The 20,721-nt window shown below is 41.4% G+C and overlaps 1 protein-coding gene across 5 annotated transcripts; it reads left to right on the plus strand.

Annotated features, from left to right (window-relative positions):
• Window positions 1-3,550: 3,550 nt before the first annotated feature.
• Window positions 3,551-13,466, plus strand: DCAF4 (DDB1 and CUL4 associated factor 4). 5 transcript variants are annotated; one of them, XM_009707332.1, is made up of 11 exons: window positions 3,551-3,700; window positions 5,182-5,261; window positions 5,893-5,995; window positions 6,983-7,126; window positions 7,810-7,859; window positions 9,146-9,225; window positions 10,564-10,659; window positions 10,771-10,868; window positions 11,584-11,760; window positions 11,985-12,099; window positions 13,070-13,466. In XM_009707332.1, exons 1-11 carry the CDS (start codon window positions 3,650-3,652, stop codon window positions 13,261-13,263), a joined length of 1,188 nt encoding a protein of 395 aa, XP_009705634.1. In that variant the 5' UTR covers window positions 3,551-3,649; the 3' UTR covers window positions 13,264-13,466. The 5 variants fall into 5 exon arrangements, with proteins under 5 accessions (XP_009705634.1, XP_009705635.1, XP_009705636.1 ...); XM_009707333.1 differs by having other exon boundaries at window positions 10,771-10,847; XM_009707330.1 differs by having other exon boundaries at window positions 3,650-3,700; window positions 10,567-10,659.
• Window positions 13,467-20,721: the final 7,255 nt, after the last annotated feature.

Below are 20,721 nucleotides of genomic sequence, written 5' to 3' on the forward strand. Positions count from 1 at the left end.
GTCACAGGCACAGCTACCGTCCCCATCGGTACAGAAGGCCCAATCACAATAACCATGCTGAAAGGCAAGTATATGCAGGTTGTGCTTAGCATGAGTTAAGCCATTAGGTGTTATGCCTAATTAGATTTGAAGAATGGTGGCTATCTAGAGCTGGGAGGGTTGCCATCTAAAAATCTAGTGGACCGTACTTTTGGTATATCTGTCATTCCTAGTGGGAGTGGAATTGCATTGATTTCTGGAAATTTATCATATGTTCACAACTGTATATTGATTTTAAACTGGGATGTGGTTCCTTGAGCTAGTCCTTTCAGGTGTGCCTGATCGTCCATAAACTTCATCAATACTCAAAGGTAGTTCAGGGAAGAAAAATGTTTGTAAGTACTTCGTTCCACCCGCCCATTTATTTTATGCCTCAGTGTATACTAGTGTAAAAACTGTCATTAAAGGATCTTCCTGAAAGTTTGAAAGCATGTTAAGTTACGTGGTAATAATACTACATCTAGCAGATCAGGGAAACAAGGTCTCAGGAATAATCCACTGCCTTGAAAACTGATTCTTTCAGAAAAGGACATTTTAAACTTTAGAACTTACAGTTGCCTGTGTTTGAGCAATTTTTATGACTTTTTTCTTTCCTGTGTTCTTTCCTTAGTGCCTCTTGCAGGAATAAAAGAGGCCAATCTTTTCCTTTAATGCTCTAAGCATTCTTTTTAAATATGTTTTTTGAGAAAAAGATACATACACATCATACGCAACATGAGTTGCCCCATTAGTTGTATTTATGTAAGAGAAGTTGGAAATGCAAATGGGCCCTAGTTCCGTGAATATAGAATTGAAAGGGGTTTATTAAAAAGCTTTAAATTGCAGTGCTGGGGTTTGGTGTGGGGTGTTTTTCCCCTTGTAGATCAGTTATGTTCTTTAACTATTTTCAAAGTTGTATAATCAAACAGCAGTAGAGCTGATATTAACACCAGAATTTCTTTGTCATTTTGTTGTCAATAAATTATGACTCTTGCAAAACATCTTGGCATAACACTTTCAAGATGACATGTAACAAGACCTGTCTTAAAAAGTGAGAATTGTAAGGGTGATTCAGAAAACATCCCAGTGGGATTCTGCTTATCAATACTGAATGTGCCCATTTAAATTACTTCAAAAAGAAGAAAGCTTCAGTTACCCTGTCAATTGCGGTGTTTATTACAAAAGCAGAGACTTTCCTTTCTCGAGTTTTCATTAAACTTTTGTTTATTTCGCATTTTTCTGAACCTCATCAGTAGAGTTCTTGTCATGAAGAGAATGGCAAAATATTTTTGACTTGACATCAGTGTTTTACCCACACTGTCTCTCGCTTTATGCTGTGAAGACTTACGTGCCCTCAAGGGTGGGCTTTTCTTTTAATCAGGGGATATGGTAAAATGCCCAGAATTAATCTTTTGCTGAAAAGAGTTAAAGGCACTTTGCAGAATCAGCAGCCACCTCTAATGTTTTAGCAAATAACTAAAGCTTTTAAGATGTTGGTATCTCTAGTGTTCTTGAGAGGTTTTTAAGCTGAATATTTTTACTGTTTCATAGTTTTGTGTATGGTGATATGCACAGTGTGCTCATCACAGACCTGCAACATTGTACTCCATTAATGTCAATAACTAGCTGCTTTCTAGGTTCTTTGTAGGAAAGATGTGTACAATTAATTGTGAGCTTGGCTTGAAGGCAATGCTATTTTTTTTTTAGGCTGGAACAGGAGGAACCACAGACCCCAGTGAATGCAAGCCCCAGCAGCAGTGGAGATCCTTCTTCCTCCAGTTTAACACAGAACTCTGTAGTACCAGGTAAGAGACCATGTTTATAGGTCAAAAATCAATGTCTATGTGCTGACTGTATGAAACAAGTAGCAGTAGCCGCATTACTAGTATGGTGTTACAGGAAGGATATAAGCAGTAAAGTTTGTAGAGAAAAGTAACGTCGCTTGATATAAAAAGATGTAGTAAGTGAGGATCTAGAGGGCAGGGCCAAATGCACTTTCAGGCCCACAGGTGCTTCTCATGTTTGAAAACTCGTGTGCTTAGCCAAGCTGATATAAACTGAAAAAATAGAGTTCTGTTCCTCCCTCCAGAAATGTTGCTTTGGGAAGAAAATGAACTTTGTTTCTTTTCTCATATGTGCTGAAGATGTTATAAAATGCATCTTTCAATAGAAACGTTAAAGAGAGCATATAAAAACTATAACTTGCATCCAGTTATTCAGTCTTTTAAAAGACACAACGATCCACCCCTTTGGGGTGGGAGGGAGGGAGTAATCTCTCTTTATGCCTTCAGTGTATTTTGTAGTCTGTAAATGGCTAAAAGTTTGTTCATTATCAGGGAGTCGACTGGTGAAACCAGGCTTGATGCAGTAGCATTGAGGAAGATGTCCCATTTGCATTCTGGTTTCCTGACTCATTAAATGACCCTAGCAAAAGCTAAGCCTGGGGGAGCATATATTTCTCCACAATAGGAGAGTCCTGAAATACCATTGACTCTATAACCTTTAAACAACAGACAAAGCCAGAGTTTAAAGAGGCCTCTCTTGTCTATCACTCTTTTGTGCTTAAGAAGTTTTGAGTGTGTTAGGAGATGTATCCTGCAAAACATTTATTGCTGTGTAATTAGATCCTGTATGCTGAATGCGGTGTGCTTTTATGAACCTTACTGATGTATTCACTAACACTATTTTTGTTGACTTGAATAAATCTTGGTCACTTGTTGCTAAGCTGAAGCCTAAAAGGTGCTGACAAGGAGCTGAATTGTAAGCAGCAGCAAAAAAGAGGTTACTTCAAAAGCAATTTCTGGTAGTAGGTAAAGGTTTAAATAAAAATTCTTGAAATGAAATGTTAACACTTGCCTCTTCTGAATAAAATACTTTGTCTTGAGACAATGTGCCATTATGAATCTGTCAAAGTATTTTACCTGTCTGCCTCTGTGAATTTACCAGGGCAGTGAAGCACTAAAATTGAATGTTTCTCTCATCCCAATTTATCTTTGGAAGGAGCATCTGTGTATTGTCCAAATGTACTCTTCATTGTACTTAAATCTCTCCTATGTGTTGAAGAAAAAGTGGCTTGTTCTGTGAAGTGAATCACTTTATTTTGGTTTGGCTGGTAGCTCGTTGTCAATTTTTTTGTTTGTTTGGGACTGCCCTATCTAGTCAAGAGTGACCCCTCTTGATTGATTTATCAAGAAAGGTAATTTTTGTTCTGCAGCAAAACCTCTCCTCTCTGCTTCTCTGATCTGTCTGAATTTTATCTTGGTCAGTGGTGACATCCCTTCTGTACTTATGTAACGGCACTGCCTTTGAAAACTAGAAATAATCTTTTTTTCCTTTAAGTGGCTGTCATCTATTCCTAGTCTATGTATCATGCTTGGGGCCTGCTGGGAGCAAAAGCTTTGAGACTCGTGACTGACATTTCCATGAAGATGTGGGATGTCAAAGAGCAATAAACAAACTTAGTTATCCATCTGATTTTGCCTGGGTTCTGCCACTTTTGTTTTTTTTTCTTCCCCCTCTCTAAGAACTGCCTGGATTTTACTATGACTCGGAAAAGAACCGCTATTTTCGCCTACTGCCTGGACATAATAACTACAACCCACTCACCAAGGAGAGCATTCAGTACAAGGCAATGGAATGCAAAAGACTGAGACTCTTAGAAGAGGAAGAAAAACAAAAGAAGGTACATTCTGAAAAAGATTGCACTTAGGCTTTATTGTGCTCTGGCCCAGGACAGATTATAAGATAAAGTCTTTCAGTTCTGACTGTGGTACAGTTCCCTAAGCTGTCTGAAGAAATAAAAATTTCTTTTTGCTGAGAATTCATAGTCCTTGAAGTCTTTTGTTTGGCTGTTCCACAGGGGAATGAAAGCAAATGATTATAAACAAAAAACCTGTAAAGAGACAGGAACTGTGCTCAGAATTGCAGATTGTCGAACAGTTAGACTTGAGTCAGGAGATTGGATGCCAGATTTCAAATCCCTGCCTTGAACTGGCAAAGGAGAGTCTTGATTTTAAATTTTCCATGTGTTTAATAAATGTATTGATCATATTCCTGGACCCGGAAGAAACAATACCAATGATACTTTGTGGAAACAACTTTTTCATGAAGAATTTGTTTGGACAGGTAAAATCAAAGCAGGTCTTACTTTTATGCCTGGAAAGCCTGTATGGTTTTCATCATAAAGTGTTACAGCAGAGTTAATGCTTATGCTGCATATCTAATCTGGATAAAATACCCAACAAGGATGTTTTTTAATTACCTGAAAGCCACGTCTTATAACTTTACAAATCACAGCTCAGCTTAAATATGCTGTCATTTGGAAGAAGTGGGCAGTATTTTTCTCCTTAGGTAATGAAGTTCTCAGTTCAACCAAATGTTCAGCTCTTCAGTCTTCACTGTAAAAGTGCTGTTGTTGGTTTGGTTTGGGTTTTGGGTTTCGTTTTTTTTTTTGGTTGTTTTAGCTGTTTCCGTGAGCAGTTTAGGTTTCGTAGAAACCAAAAAGCTGCTGGCCACGTTTTTGTTAATGGGAACTTTAGATATACATCTCTTCTCAAAATCTGGCTGTTGAATCAGACATCTGAAGTAGGCTCCCAGCTAAGAACATTTTGATTCTTCAATACTTGCTTTGTCTGAGCATTATCAAAAAGATTTCTTACTCTGTAACTCTGCAAAGTACCCTATCCTTTGGTCTCCTCAGAAGGCGTTTGCATGAAATCTTAAAAAATGATGAATGGAAAAGTAGTTTAGTGCAGCAGTAAGACTGCATAGTTAATAGCAGTCTCATTGTGATAGAACATTTTGCTGTATATTAAGAATTTAAGGTGTTACAGTGAAAGCAGAAGGTGACTTCATACCTCAAGGTGGTACTGCTGATTATGTCAAGCAAAACCAATGGTGGTTGGTTTGGGGTTTTTTTTTCCTCCAGTTTTTGTAGTTGTAGAAGCACTCCACATCTCAGAGGAGTATATTCTTGTCTACTTACTGTGGTAGACCAGAGAGATGGTGCTGGAATGTGTTTTATAGACATTCTGAAAAAATTAATGTATGTAGGCTAGAGGAGAAATTTACCTAAATATCCCAAACATCTAAGACCCACAGCCATGTTTGAATTGTAAACACATAAATAACTGAGTAAACTTTCATGTTACTCTCTTCCAGAAGACAGCAAGGGCTGGACTGAACTCATCTACGCTGTTACAGAAAAGGCAGCTGGGTTTGCTCAGCTCCACAAGTTATTGCAGGTACAATGATTTGATTTGTCTTCTGTTTGCAATACCAAGTTCTGCTGTTAGTGCAACTGTTCCTGTCAGGTTTTTTGCATTTCTTGCTGTTCCACATAGGACGAAGAGGAACATATTACTTACAATAAAAAAAAGTTATATTCTTTTATAATCACATATGAGAATTCAAATGAAGGAGAAGTTTCCCAACTCCAGATAAATGGAGTTTAAAACTTCACCTTTTTTTTATATATGCTGTTTTGCCACATTGTGCTTTATGAATACAGTGCAGCTTTTCTTTGGATGAATTCTCTTCAACTGATGTGACTGTTCCCCCTACCCCCTATTAAAATAGCTAAGACAGCTCAGATTCAGTAACAGTGCAGAAGGCAATTTAGCAACTTGCTATGTTGTTGTTTCTGTGACTGAAGATGTGCTGGGGTTCAAAATAATGGGATGTCATTCCATGAATGTGGAAGATGCACATGTTCATGGGCTATATAAGTTAAATTGCAGCATGCTAGTTGTTCAGGTATTTTGTCTTCTGTGATTGAGAAGCAGTTCTGGATATCCTATCCAGAATTCTTTTCATTGACATTAAACCTAGGCTTACCTGCATTATTCTCCCTTACCCCCCCACCTGCTTTTACAGGCTGGTCCATGAACTAAAAGTGAACTGCATGCAGAGGAGGAAGATAGAAATTCACAGTCCAGATTCCTCAGTTGCTGGAACCAACAATTTTAAAATAATTGTGGTATGTTATGAGAACTGTTAAGTTTTTAGCATAAAGACAGCTCATCTTCAGTGAAAATTCAGGATCTTGTAATCAAATCCCATAGGTCAAATTTTGTTTTTAAAGATGCGTTATTCTTGTTGTGTTAGTTCTCAAAATCTGTGCTCGGTAATTTTAAAAGGTAGGAAGTGGCTGTTCCTTTCCTAGAAAGGAAAATGCTGAAAATGTTGGATATTAAATTTAATTTTTTATTTTTTTTTTTAAGCTGATCAACATGTCCTCTTGGAAATAAAGAGGAGTTGAGCGGATAATTAGTGCAGGGCTGGGAGGGGGCATAGAGAGGATTAAAAGAAAGAAGAAGAAAATGTAAGAGAAGAATTTTGGGAGCAGCAAAGTGTGTGGTCCAGAGAATCTGTGTAAACATCAGTAATCATTCTACATCTCATCATCTGAAGGCAGTTTCTACTGGTTTTGATGGTACTGTGTGTGCAGAAGAGGTCTCTGGAGCAAGTATCTTCCATACTCAATTTAGGAAACTCCCCAGGACCAGCTCCTGGCCTTGTAAACAGTGCACTGCATAGGTAGCTGAAGACAGAAGGGAGTCAGAAACTTAGTGTCATAAAAGAAAAGTTGAAATGTAGCACCAAGCTTTTTGCTGTGACCCAACAGAAGGAGAATTCCACATTCACTTTTGATAAGGTTTAAATTTCTGCTTTAAGTCCTCTACCAATACCAGTCTGTGCTTACTAATCAGCCAAAGTGTCTAGAACTGATGTAATTGGAAAGAGTATTTATTGCTACTCAAGCGCTAAATCCTTACTCATGTTTTTTCTGTGCACGCATATAAAAAGGAGTTAGTCACTGTTTTCAGAGATGAATGCAAAGTGGATGGCATTAAAGGGATGAGAATTAATGTGTTGTTTCATTTTAGACCTAATGCAGCTCCCTCAAACTGTTTTTTCCTGTAAGTTTCCAGTAAGCGTGACCAGTAAGCTTTTATTTTTACAGGCAGATGTTGCTTGTGAACGGATATTCACTGTGAACGATGTAGAGCATGGAGGATGTAAATATGGTATCGTCAACCTCAGTGGTTTGGGGAAGGAGTCTCTCACTGTGGAGATGTATGACAACCTCTACTTCACAAACCGCAAAGTACTGTGTTCTGTTCCTGCTTCCTTCCATTGCTGCATTCTCAGAACGCTGTTCTTGGGAGGCACAGGTGGAAATGCATGAGGGTTGGGGAAGGGGTTAGGAGAAGAGAATGGAAGAATCTAGCAATGTGAAGCTTGGATAAATGCAGAATCACAGTAAGCTTGTCTCTGAAAGTCATCAGTAGCAGTGTCAGTCCTCAGGAATGTTATGCTACAATTGGAATGGAAAACTGTGTAGAAGTACCAGCTTCCAAGGATAGTGCTTACTTCAGAGTTGCACGTGGACATAGCTGACAAAACTGACATTAAGGGCCAGAAACTACTAAGATTTGCATGCTTCTTTCTTAAAAATAATTTTGGGAAAATGTGTTTATCTTGAACACGAAGCATATCTAAAACAGGCTTTCATAATCTCTTCATGCTCAGATTCTTTTAAGGATGATCTCTTAAATAATAGGATGTGCTTGGTGCCTCCGTCTGTGTTTGGACAGACTTCTGGATGCTGCTCACTCTCCTACATTGAAGAGGAGTATGAGGCTAAAATGCTTGTGTCCCATTACTGGGCTATTTAGTAGGCTAAGGAGGTGTGCCCAGCGCATAGTTTCATGTCATCTTTGCATGGAAATACCCTTTCATGAATTGAATAAGGGATCACAAAAATAGTATGTCTTCTTGTGTCTAAAGGTGAATTCTGTGTGCTGGGCATCATTGACTCATCCAGATTCTCATGTTTTATATCCTTTTAAAAAAAAGCAGAATTTCAGTTCAGCTTTCACAAATCTGCATCATGCTGCACAGAACAACTAACTTCTAGGAAGACCTCTCACGTAGTTGCCACAGAAACTAAATTTTCTGGAAAACAGAGAAAGTTATTAAAATTGAAAGATGTTGGAGCTAGTGAGACAGATGCATGGTTCTGTTATACGTATACGTAGAATTGTTCCAGAGTAATAGTAGGTGAAACCATGTTTCCTGCCCCGGAGACTTCCCGCTTCATTAATAGTGTAAATGCCATATCCAAAACAATCTGATGTTTAGAAATTGACTGGGGGAAAAGAACAAGAGAGAGGGTTAAGGCAACTAGCTTTCTCTTTGAAGTGGACCTCTTTGAAAGTTAGTTGGTCAGTTTCTGTTGTAAATCATTTCCATATTGGTTGGGGCAAGGGGAGAATGGGAGCAATTCATAGGCATCATGCGCTGCAACTTTCAGGGCATGGTCTGCAGCTCTGTCTCAGAAGAGGAAGGTTGGTGATATAGTAGAGGAAGCAGTAATGGACAGCACGGAGCCGAGAAGAGAGGAAGAAAAGAGGATTTTAACGTGGGAGATGGCAGGCAACGGATGTGCTATTAAAGTGCCATAAGAGAGGAAATGATATAGGATGTATGTCACGGCTCGTGGGAAAAGCCAAGCAATTCAGGACTGATCCCGAAGGTGGCAGGAGTTCATCAGGCTTGCTCCCAGCTGGTTAGGAGTTGGACTTCGTTTGGTTTGCTTGCTTCGTGGTTTCCTCTAGTCAGCTCACAGATTCTCCCCACTGAACTTGAAATGCAGCTTTCAAATCCTATTTATACTTGGTGTAATCTTTAGAAAGTGTTTTAATGTAATCTAAAGTGAGTCTTCCTAGCCTCCCCGATGTGTACTCCCCTTTTTCCAACTTATCTCCGTGAAAACCAGATCTATATTAATGCAGTGTCATCAACATGTAAAGATGAGAAGAATGATCCATGTAGGCCATGATTTTTCTTTCTATCACTAGAAAGATGCCTTAGTATTCCCCTTCTTGTCTTTCCGGTAGTGAAAACACACAAGCAAGAATTTGCATTCTTTTGAGCTCTTTCCTATGAAAGAAATGAAAATTCAAGACTTAATTGCAAACTGTAAGGCACATCAAAGGTCTCAAAGGGAAAGTATTGTGAGCTATGGCTATGTCAGAACATCTTGCTTTTCCCAGCTGTAAATGTTAGGCAGTCTCTTCCATTCTAGGGAGAAATCTTTGTTTTCCTTAACTCACTTCAGCAAGCTGTGTCTCATGGGGATTGCAGAAACACCAGGCTGTGCCAGTCTGCTTCCAGCATCATTGTTCAGCAGCACTAACCCAGGTAGGGTATTTTTGTTGTTTTGGGGTTTTTTCCTCCAATTTTCAATAGCAGTTATGTTATAGAAAGAGCACAAAAGAAAGATTATTGCTGCACTTTTCTTCAGTAGCTGGTGAGACTGTCGTATTCTTGTAAAACTTAGAAAGTCTGAAACAGTTGGAAAGGTGGAAAGCTGGTAAATGTCTCAGCCCATAGCTCCTTGTACAAGCTTATGCTCAGTTGCATGTAAACATGATTGATTTGGAGAATCCTACGTCTTAAGTCTGATGGCTGTAACTGTATTTTTATATAATTGTTTGTTCAATGTTCTTGAGGGCAGGACTTTATTAATTGGACTTTCTTGATAGATATCAGCACAATGCTTCTTCAAGTGGAAGCTCCAGTGGTCCTCTAACCAGTCCTCTAACCCAGTTTTGATTCAGGCGTGATCCATTAAGTTAATACAAAGGAAATCTGTGATTTATGCAGCCAGTAAAAAAAAAGTAGCGCATAGAGTTAGCATGAACTTGAAGATTCACTGAAGATGGATGGCTACTAGGCCTGCAGGCCAAATTGCTCTGTAGAACATTTTAAGCCCCTCACCATAATCAGATGCCCTGAGTTCCACCAAAGTCCTCCTGGCTAGTATTTCCTATTGACTGTTTTAGGTATCTCCAAGTTTCTTGACTTACTTCACTCTCCTAAATTGTTGGTTTGAGGGAACCTTGCTAAGTAGATGCTGGGAGCAAAGTAGAACTTAACCTGTCTAAACCCATGTTTTAGACATGTCACCTGTGCTGCCTGACATATGTATGATCATGGTGGATGTGCTATGAGGGAAGTGAAAACTGAGGACTTAAATTTTATGTCAATTAGTAGACTTCGTGCAGGAGCTATGTGAGTACGGGTCAAATCTAGAGTATTGTTACTTACTCAAATATTTTTATTTTTTTTTAAATAGGCAGGCCAAGAACTTACAGGTTAGGCTTTGACTAATCTATAGCTTATAAAGTAAATGTTTTGTGTTTCTAGCGCACTCGTCTTTAAAAAATGGCTTACTTAGTGCTGCAGGGCAAGTGTTACTTTTCTCTTTCCTGCCATGGTCAGCCCTCTGACTACTGAATAAATTTCACAATTTCTCACAATCATCTATCTGTATAGACTATAAGTCTTCAGTTTACAGTCATGAAGTGCCACTTTTGTTTCCTGTCCCTTGAGTAGCACAGGGACACTAACTGGGTAACATTTTCTCTGCTTCAGATTAGAATGTTGAAAGAAGTATGGAAATCCAGAGAAGCTTTCTGAGTTATCATCCTGTCCAAACATTTTATGGACACTTCATGTGTTGCTTGTCTCTCCTAGGAGATCGACCTGGAATGCTGTGCAGCTTCAAGATATCCACTGCCTGGTCCTGTGCTTGGTGCCTGAATCCCCAAGCAGACAACTGCTTCAGCACAGGTGATCTGCAAGGCTAGCAACCCTTTCTGTCTCAGTGGGAAAGACTCCGTGCATTCATCTCCCAGCTGCTACCCACATTACAGCTAAACGAACATAATCTGTCTTCCTTAGGCCTGACACGACGAGTGCTTGTGACCAACGTAGTGACAGGGCATCGACAGACATTTGGAACCAGTAGCGATGTATTGGCACAACAGTTTGCCACACAGGTAAGGAGAACTATACACCCTTCATTTTTTCAGGGCGCTGCCTCATGGGTGGGCTTTTTGTTCTGTTTGTGATGGGACTCATCGCGCTGTACGTAAGGTTGTGGTTACAATTACTGTTGGATAGCTGTTCCACAACACAGCTGATGTGGTCTGATGCTTGCACATAATTGAATAGCAACAAAGAAGATTAACTGATTTCAAACTCTGTTGGCAACAGGGGTAATTTTTGTTAATTGTACAGAGGTAAAAAGGAAATGAAGGAAGTAGAAAGAGCACAGTAATAATGAGTTGTGAAATTGTTTTGGTTGTGGCAAATGACCTCATTTTGTTAACACTCAGTGTATTGTCTCCACCAAGAAGGAGAAAACCCCTATAAAATACTAATGGACTTGTTCACAAAGATGTAGTGGGAAGGGTGAAATCGGAAATACGAGAATTGCAGTTCCTGTTTTACTGTTATGTTTGACTAATTTCCTACTTACCTAGCTGAACTTTTACAGCTAAAGTAAATAGTAGAGGTTTGAATGGAACTACTGAGCTGGTTGAAAAATGTTGCAGTGTGTAACAAAAATTCTGGTTCTTAATGCCTGTCTAAATAAAATAATTTGACAACTGCACCAGAGAGCTCAAGAACTTGACATAGATTCCGTCTGTATAACTTGTAAGATCCTTTCAGATGTTCCATAATGCACTTCTTTGTCTCGGGTTCTTCCAGACTCCAATGCTGTACAATGGCTGCCGTTCAGGTGAGATTTTCAGCATCGATGTGCGTCAACGCAACCGAAAGGGCCAGAGCTGGAAAGCAATTCGTCTCTTCCATGACTCAGCAGTTACATCTATTCGCCTTCTGGAGGCTGAACATTATCTTATGGCAGCAGATATGGCTGGAAAGGTATGGTTTTGATGCGTCTAGGATATTCTGTTCCTTTTAGTGTCTGGGCATTGACGGGTGCTTATCCCAGTCCTGAGTGCAGATGCCTGTTCTTTGGGGGGTAGTACGGAACTGGGTGGTAGTTCCATATATGGGTCCTCTTCCAGATCCACTTATTTATCAACCATCAAGTGCTCTCTACTTTGTTAATATATCCTCTTTCAAACAATTACTTCAACTTGCAGATAAAACTGTGGGACCTGAGAACAGCAAAGTGTGTGAAACAGTACAAAGGTCATCACAATGAATATGCTATTCTCCCTTTGCATGTAAATGAGGAGGAAGGACTTCTTATAGCAGGTGGGTTGATTTCCCTCCCCCACCTCTACTTGTAGAATGCATGGCAGTGATTTTCTTACGCCTGAGAAGCATTTCTTAGCTACAGCTGTTGAAAGCTGTAAAGCTGTTAATTCTTTAAAATTCAGAAGAAATTTAGCCTTAGGCAAACTGTAATACACTTTGAAAATTAAGAAATAATGTTGAGGGTGCACACCTGTAGCGCTTAACAGCTTTATCTGCTGTATCCTGCAGAAGTCCCATTATCCTTTCCGCAGTGTGTCTCAAGAGTAAAGCAGGAAACACTTAGTTTTGAAATTCAGGGAAACAGCATGTAAACAGGAGACTTGGTGATAACTTTCTATAGAGACTAAAGACCATTTATATGTTTATTTGGTGCTTAGGTGGGTAGTGTGGTGATGGACTGAAGCATTGGTGTGTAAGCCTAACTCCTTGTAAACTGCCTATAATGCTGAGGTTCATTTTGAATGTACTTGGCTACACTCTGAGATTACTTTTTTTTTTTTTTTTAATTTGGGGTAGGGGGAGGAAAGGTAACCATAAATGAAGCAAAACCCCTAAATCCTCTAAGTATAGCCAAGTTTCACAATGCCACTGTAAATATAGTGACCTCCTCTTGTTGGATTTGTCAGTAAGTGACAGAATAATTAGAAGAATTCTTGTTAATTGACAGTGATTATTTTTTTTCTCCCCTTTTTTGGCTTAGGAGCTTGATAATGAGGAAGGCACTCCAAATACTGATTTATCATACCTTTTATTGCCTGATAGGAAATGCACGTTTTTCCCACGTTTACAGTATTCAGTGTAGAATTTCTGTTTTGTAAAGTATTGATAAGCACATTGCCTCTACTGTGTGTAGAAATGGTCAGGGTTTTTTTCCCCATAGACCACCTGCTTCTGTAATGATAATCTTGCAGAGCCGTGTAAAGTACTTTTTGTGTAATGTTGAATTCTGGTGTCCTTTCCTTTCCAGTTGGTCAGGATTGCTACACCAGAATTTGGAGTCTCCAAGATGCCCATCTGCTTAGAACCATCCCTTCTCCCCACCCATCCTCCAAAGATGCCATTCCCAGTGTGGTGTTTTCTTCAAGACTTGGGGGTAGCCGAGGAGTTCCTGGCTTACTGATGGCTGTCAAACAGGATCTCTACCACTTCTCCTATAACTGACACAATATTCTCCTCAGACCTGGTCTGCAAAGCTGCCAGCCTATACACAACTTCAAAATTTTTGCACCAGTCACATGCTGTTGAGTCACTACGTGCTGCTGTTGCTTCTGCTTTATCCATGAAATTCTGAACCTCCTTCAGCAGGTTCAGCAAATCTTGCTGTATACATCTCAGACATCTCGTAAATAAAAGCTGAATGCTGATTGACTACTTAGGCAATGTTCAGCCTCTTTGAAATCTAGCTATAAGCTTTGAAAAGCTGGTAACTTTCGGTGAGGGCCTGTCTCATGCTAGCTGAATTTGCTGTCAAAAGGCTGCTCTAACTTAATCCTCCTTTGGTCATAGAACTGCTTAGCTGTGGTCACGCCTACATTAGGATGGTGCAACAGAGTGGATTAGCAGAGCAAAGTAGCTGGTACTGAGAAGCTGACACTCTTGGTGTTCTGGGGCTTGCTTTGGAGTAACTTTGGTCTGTGTCCCTGTGTCAACAGTCTCTCCTACATCTGTGGTTGGAAGCAGTCCAAGAAACAGCTGTTTCCACACTCAAGTCATTAGACCTTTGAGCTGGGCCATGCTGAACTTTGTCCTTTTCAGATGATGGTAGCGTGCCACTGCCCTGCCACCATTCCCTTTAAAAGGCAGCACATGTAGAACAAAGCCCCATTCCTGGTCCAGTAGCCAGGCTGAATGTCCCTGTTAATTTATCATAGTGTTTCCTAACTGAGCCCACACCCCTAACTTGGAGTTTGGTCAGAAAAACAGTCTGGACAGACCACAGCCTCTTTGGGATATGAGGTCACCTGTGCAGAGTCAGAGCTTTTGCATACAGAGGTGCAACTGGACTGACAGCTGTGGAAGTTGTAGCACCAGCTCACAGTAACGGGATGACACAGTATCTGTATTTGAGAACAACTGTCATCCCCTGGAGCCTCATCACCTCCAGCTCGTTCCTGGTAACCAGCCTGGCTTGGCAAGACCATCCTGCAGCTAGTAGGTGGAGGAAGCATTGCTGAGATCAGGAGCCTACAGGGTGGAAAGGCCCTCGTGAACTAGGTGGGGCTACTGATGGGCTTGACAGGAAACACGCTATGCTCAAGTGTTCCAAAATTCTTAGAAAAGGAATGTGGGAACCGCCTTTCCACCGTGGGATCTGCTTAGAGCATTCAGATATACAGCTGCGTCATCAGAGATGCTGTTTCCCATGGGGTCCTGCCAGGTGAGCACACAAACAGGTGATATCACATGTGCTGTGCCCAGCTGGCTCAGGGAGATTCGGGTATAGGCTGCACGTGCACACATAGGTAAGCGTTGGTGGTGACTATAGGTGTGGCCTATAGCTGGACATGGCCTATAGCTGGGCGTTCCCAGCACAGCACTCACCTCTAGGATACCAGGTGTGTCTTCATTGCAGAGGGGTGCAACAGTGCTGAGCATCCCGGGAAGGAAGGGGTTTACAAGTCCCCATCAAAGCTTTTCTACTTCACTAAATTGCGTTCCAGCAATAAAAAGAAACAGGGCTAATACCTGTCTCTTGGCTGCTTGCCCCATTCACTCCACTGTATCTTTTGAGCATGAATAATTAATTTGTTTTCCAAGGCCCCTCCTGACTTTGCTGTGTGCTGTCCTGCACCTGTAGTGCTGTCCCTGAAACCCGCCCAGGGTTTAGGGCCGACTGGCCTGCTCACAGGGGCAGGGAAGGCATCAAGTAGCAGAAACACATTTTCCAGCAGCAGAGCAGCAGCACTCCAGCAGAGGATCTGCTCTCCGTGTATGGGCAGAGGTAGGTAGGGGTAACTGTAGGTGCGCTGAAGAGCTGTTGTAGCACTGCTACAGCCCACAGGAGATGAGGGATGCTCTCTTAGTTCATCAGGCACAGCAGGGTACCAAGCAATCCTGTTCCTGCCCTCAGAGAAAACCTTCACCACCACCCTCCTAGGCACACTACAAAGGTTTCTAGCTTTTATTTTTTGGGGGGAGGCAGAGATTATTATTTTGCACCTAAAGATTTTGGCCAGAGCAATCTATTTATGGAGCAATTGCACCCCACCACCTTCAACCATGATGGGCCATGGGCTCCGCTCCACCTCCCACAGGTGTGGGGAAAGCTCCTAGGCTGTAACTGAGCAGGAGTACTTGCAGTTAAACAAACAGGTTGACAAAACTGTTCAATCAGTCACAGAATGTTTTTCCCAGAAAAGGAGAGTGTGAGCTGCAGCATGAGCATAGCACTGTTAACAGGGATGAGGCCACTCAAGGCTGTGGCATGAATTCTCCAAGGGCCCATCGAGGACTTGGTGTTGCAGCCAATTCATCCCTTTGCATCCCCGCTAGTGGCCTGAGCTCATCGAGCACGCCCCATGAGTGTGGCTCCGGCTTGGCTTCCTCCAAAAGGAAATATCACAAGTGCCCTGCATTGCAAGCCCAATACAGGGAGATTCCCTTCACAAGCCCAGTGCAAACCAGAGCACATCCTGTGGTTTTTTGCTTGTTTCCAAGGCACTCCTCTCCCCTTTCCTTCTGTTTTTCAAGTGATTTTTTTTGGATAAGAGGGAATTATTCAAATACAAATGTCTGGAAGGGTGGGCCCTACTAAAAATCATCTCTGTCCTGCAGAGCTCCACACTCCTTTCTCCTGTCCTCTTACAACATTCACACCTAAGCAATGTGCTGTCTTTCTCAGCAGCTCTTGCTGCTCACCACGCTCCAGTGTTAGGTGTGGTCACCTCCTTCCCTTTGTGTTTATTTTACCCATTGATCTCTATAGAAAACCAATAGAGCAGGAAAACTCTCCTCTTGGGAGCAGTGTAATAACTTTACAGTGCGAATATATTCTGTATGAAATAGCTGTTGCAAGGGTAGTCAAGATGAAAGATGAATCCCAGCAAAGAGTCAAAATGGTTTCTTCCCTCTCTGAGTATACATTCAAAACGCCCAAATTTTTCTCCTATCCCATTAACAGCCAACTCCCATTTCCCCATAGGGAGACTGAGCTGTGAATTCCTTACAACTACGGCTCCCTGGATACAGCTGGTTTAGCACTCCTCTGCAGAGCCTTCTTTCTCACACAGAGCGCAATGGATACTGCTCACAGTATACTCTGTGCTGCCCCTTCTTTCTACAGACCTTGTTGTAAGACCAGGGATCCCCTGTTCTCCTCAGATGGTCGGTCAGTCTTGCAGGCTCTTCCCATTCCCTCCACTGCCCCTGCTTAACCAAGAGACCTGATTCTGGGCTTGCTTTTCTTTTCAATCTGAGAAAATACTCCACAATTTGTCTTGATTAGTTATGTTAATTTGGGACATGTTCTGTTGCATACACAGTGATTAATGCATGCAGCATAACTTTCAAAAGCATTTGCATTGACTTAGTTAATAATGCATACTGCAACTAAGCATCTGTTCAGGAAATAGAAGGGTAGCTAACCCCATCCCTCTGCAAACTCCTAATGTTACATCTGATAATCAACTAAGAGTTGAGTTGGAACATACCTTATATTGATATTCCTGCCCGTGAAGATGTGTGGTTCAAACACTTGCAGGTAGCAAACCACAAGGATCACAAACTCCCTTAAATCAGAATTAATTCCAAGATTTAAATTAGCTTTTAAACTTTTCAGTGCTCTTAACTCCAGTAATGCCTGTTTTGCAAGAACAAGGCTCTGCAACAATTGTGCCCAGTTACCGTGGGAAACACAAACTGGGAATTGTGGCAGAAAGGCATCTTACATAACTGAAGATAGTTTCTTTTCTTTATTCCCTTTTAGGCAAAACTCGTAAAACAAAAGATACTCGTTTGCGTTCTGTTGTTTCCAGGAGCCAAATGCGCACACGTATCCCTGCAAACCCATTCACCCAACTAGTGCTTTTGCAGCCACCACTTCTAATTAAGCTTGCAAGAGCAGTATGAAAGGAGAGGGGGAGCAGGGCAAGCAGAGAGGCGATTTGGCTTCAGTGACAAATGGCAAGCAGCCTGCAGGCAGTGGCTAAAGTATAGTATATCAACTATTTCATTACGCAGCAATAGCTAGGACCCTAAGGCAGTTAAAAAGTAAGGAACTGCAGCACTCTTCCTCTCTGCTACGCTATCAAAATACCATACTACTTTGCCTCAGTTTCTCAGCAAGCACTGAACTAGCAGGAGACTTCAGAAAGGCCAAACCTTCCCTCCAAGATAGGTTGCAGCATCCCTCCTCCAGAAGACACAATTGGTTTGGTCCCTTCTGCTCACCGGAGCAAGGCTGAGCACGGACCCCCAGGCTCTCCTCCCCGGCCAAACTGCCAGTCCCTGCCAGCAACACGACTGTTTTCGGAGCCGCGGAGTCTCACCCCTGTTCTGTTCCATATACCCTGCTGCTGCCATTAGTCATCTCTCAACCCTGATTAAAGAGGCTCTTTCCACATAAAACCCTGTAGGTCACATAAGGTTCTTAGACATAACAGGTAGAAACTTAAACTTCTACGGTTTTAACTTGAAGTATCTAAAGCAGGGAGGGGATTTGCTTTTGAGTCTTCTGTGGTGGCAGGGGTTATGTCTTTCTGTTGGCCTTGATTTATTGCAGTACGTGGCTTCATGGTCATTCCTCCTTTATTACCTTGATGAACACTGAAACTAAGAGGTTAAAAAAAAAAATCAATTTACTAGTCACAGTTTCACTCTGGTATTTTTACATTTTTGAGCTTAATAGGGACCTATTGTAACAGTACTAGAAAAGTAAGCATTTGTTGCAAGGAAGTGAGAATTCAAACCTGAATGCTTACGTAGTCTTGAGATGTCTCCTTACAGTAGCTGCTTTCAGAAAAGTTACAATCCAGCAGCAGATAATTCAGCTTTGCTCCCCAAACCTTCAGTTGCCGGTGGCTGCTTGCATATACTATGCATACTACGTATACTGTGAGCTGAATCAAGCAGTCAATACCAACCCAAAGTACTTTCTAGACAGGGGTTCTGGCGAGAGGGGCTGGCGGTTGAAAGATGCTTGGCCAGAGCGTTCAAAGCACTTCACAAATTAGTTTCATGTTTCAAAAATGGAAACCAAGGCACAAAGTTGATAAACCATTTTAGGTAATGGCTGAAAACAGTCAAGATCACCTGCCTTTTCTTGTTCATACAACTTCTTTCCTATCTGCGTTTCTATTAATATCATGGTAGCTGTGAAGCACTCTGATGCCTTCCTGACAAGTCATCATCTGTACATTGTCATACATACACTACTGCTTCTCTCCAGTGCTACTGTAAAACTGCCTTTTAAGCAGAACCAGACAGATTTAGCCAGCTTTTCAAAATGTCAGAAATCAGACTGTGTCAAAATGTCCAGGCATTCTTGACATTAGAACTTCCGCAATGCTGCAATTCAGACATTTGGACTACATGAGGACTTTTTTATACATAAAAATATATATATACTTGTATCTGCATTGCTTTATTTTTTGCTTGAGTTATATCCAATAAAAATTAAGTTAAAAACTTGAATACACTTGACTTTTGGCTTAAGATAACTGACTAGTTATCATTCTAATAAACATTCTCATTTAGCTTTGTCACATTATACTGTTGGTTTTGAAAGCCCTCATAGTAAGTTTTCATTTATTTTGGCATTGCCATGATTTCATTGTTGATGTGCCCAAACTATGAACAAAAGCATTTTATGACATACTATGTGCTGTGACTGACAGAATATACAGGTCAACATTGCTTCACCAAGGAAGAGTTCTCAGCTAAGGCAGGGGGTGGGGATGGCACACAGACAACAAAAACCAGACAGTTCCATCGCTTGCCCAAATCACTCTCTGTTCTCTAATTACTGGCAGGCAAAGACGTATCTGTTGGTGCCAAATTATATTACAGCCATCAGCAATAAATCAAACGCAAGGACAATGCCACAATATGTGGAGTTACAGTGACCGACAACATCAGTTGACAAAGAAACCTGAAAACGAGAGGCTGCGAAATAGAGTGTGATAGCAGTACTTAAAACCTCATTGGGCTGGTCGTGCTGGAAGCAAACAGATGAAGAGCAGCAAAGTCTGTATGACCAGGTAGGAAGCCAGAGTCCTGCAACATTAAAGCCCAGGCTACCCAAAGCAACAGGGGCATTTGTGAATGTCTCAGCACAGCCACAGCAGACAAACACCTAGCGTAAATGCAAGGCAGATCTAACATAATGATGGTGCTCATTTCAACAAACACTCTTGCTGACATCAAAAGCTAATGAGGGTTGTCATGTTTTCCAGAACACAACCAAAGGTCCAGTTCACAAGTGACACAGGCAGGAACACACAGGATACCTTGGCCAACTTCAGCGAGTGCAACTTCTCCTGCGAGGAACTGGGCAGGAGGATGAAGGAGCAGGAAAGCTAACGGGAAGGGGCAGGGAAAGTGAAAAACAAAGCAGTTTTTCTTGTGCAAGTAGCTAGGCGTTACAGCCTGCTGCTACCCTGACAATGGCTACGTGTTATAGCCGTGCTGTTCTGCCGTCTGGTTCCCTAGCTGCAAGTCTCAGGTGCAATGTGCACCTGCTATACATTTAAGCCAAGTTTGGCCTAAAGGTTTAGGGAATCTAACTAAAAGTGTGCACCTTTATATGAAGCTCAGATGTATCTGCTTCACAGAAGGAGACAAAAACCCACATCACTTATTTGAAGATAAATCTTTATGCTGAACTGGCATAGGTACCCGCAATGGAAATAAATCCTTCAGAATAGAGCTATCGTATCAGATGTTTTCTCCTCTACAAATCTAGGCTCCTGTTGTGGTGCTTTAGGTGAGGAATTAGTTTTTCCGCTGGTGTATATCTTTGCACAACAGTTAATTCACATGATTCTTATTTCACTCGATGCTTTTCATAGCATTTCCTAATCAGAAGAGGTGCAGACGCTGCTTGATCTGCCAATAATCAATCTGACATCATTTTTCTGGCAAGAGATTTACATTAAAGTCAACCTCACTCTGTAACTCAGAACATGCTTCTACTGTGGCACATCTCACACCAATTGAATTCATTATCTTACCAAGACAGTGTGCTGATTTTAGCTACTGAAATATTTATGTTACAGTGAACTTCAGTTGATCCAAAGGACACGCTATCATCTTGACCAACTGCAATTTCATGGCAAGTAATTTGGTTTTGGTAAAACATACACAGTGATCTTCTGGAAATTTCCTGGAAAACAGTCCCCTCCTATCCCTGCCCTTGTAAATAAACAAGACTTCTTTGCACAGGAGTTGCATTAGAGCGCCAGATCCGTCTCATACTGCCATTATGAAACACTCACAGTTCGGGCTTTGCAGAGCTCCAGCGAGGTTGCTGTTAACCGCTGACGGGTTTTGCAAAGACTTGCTCTGGTTAGGTGCTACCAATACCCCTGCACGCGAAGCATCTCTCCTAAGAGTCTAGGAATAAAACTCTCACAGGTTTCTACTGCTAGGATTAACCCTTGTCTTCAGGCTGACAGCCTCACC

This window comes from Cariama cristata, unplaced genomic scaffold, assembly GCF_000690535.1.
Source record: "Cariama cristata isolate BGI_N322 unplaced genomic scaffold, ASM69053v1 scaffold939, whole genome shotgun sequence".
Lineage (NCBI taxonomy): Eukaryota > Metazoa > Chordata > Aves > Cariamiformes > Cariamidae > Cariama > Cariama cristata.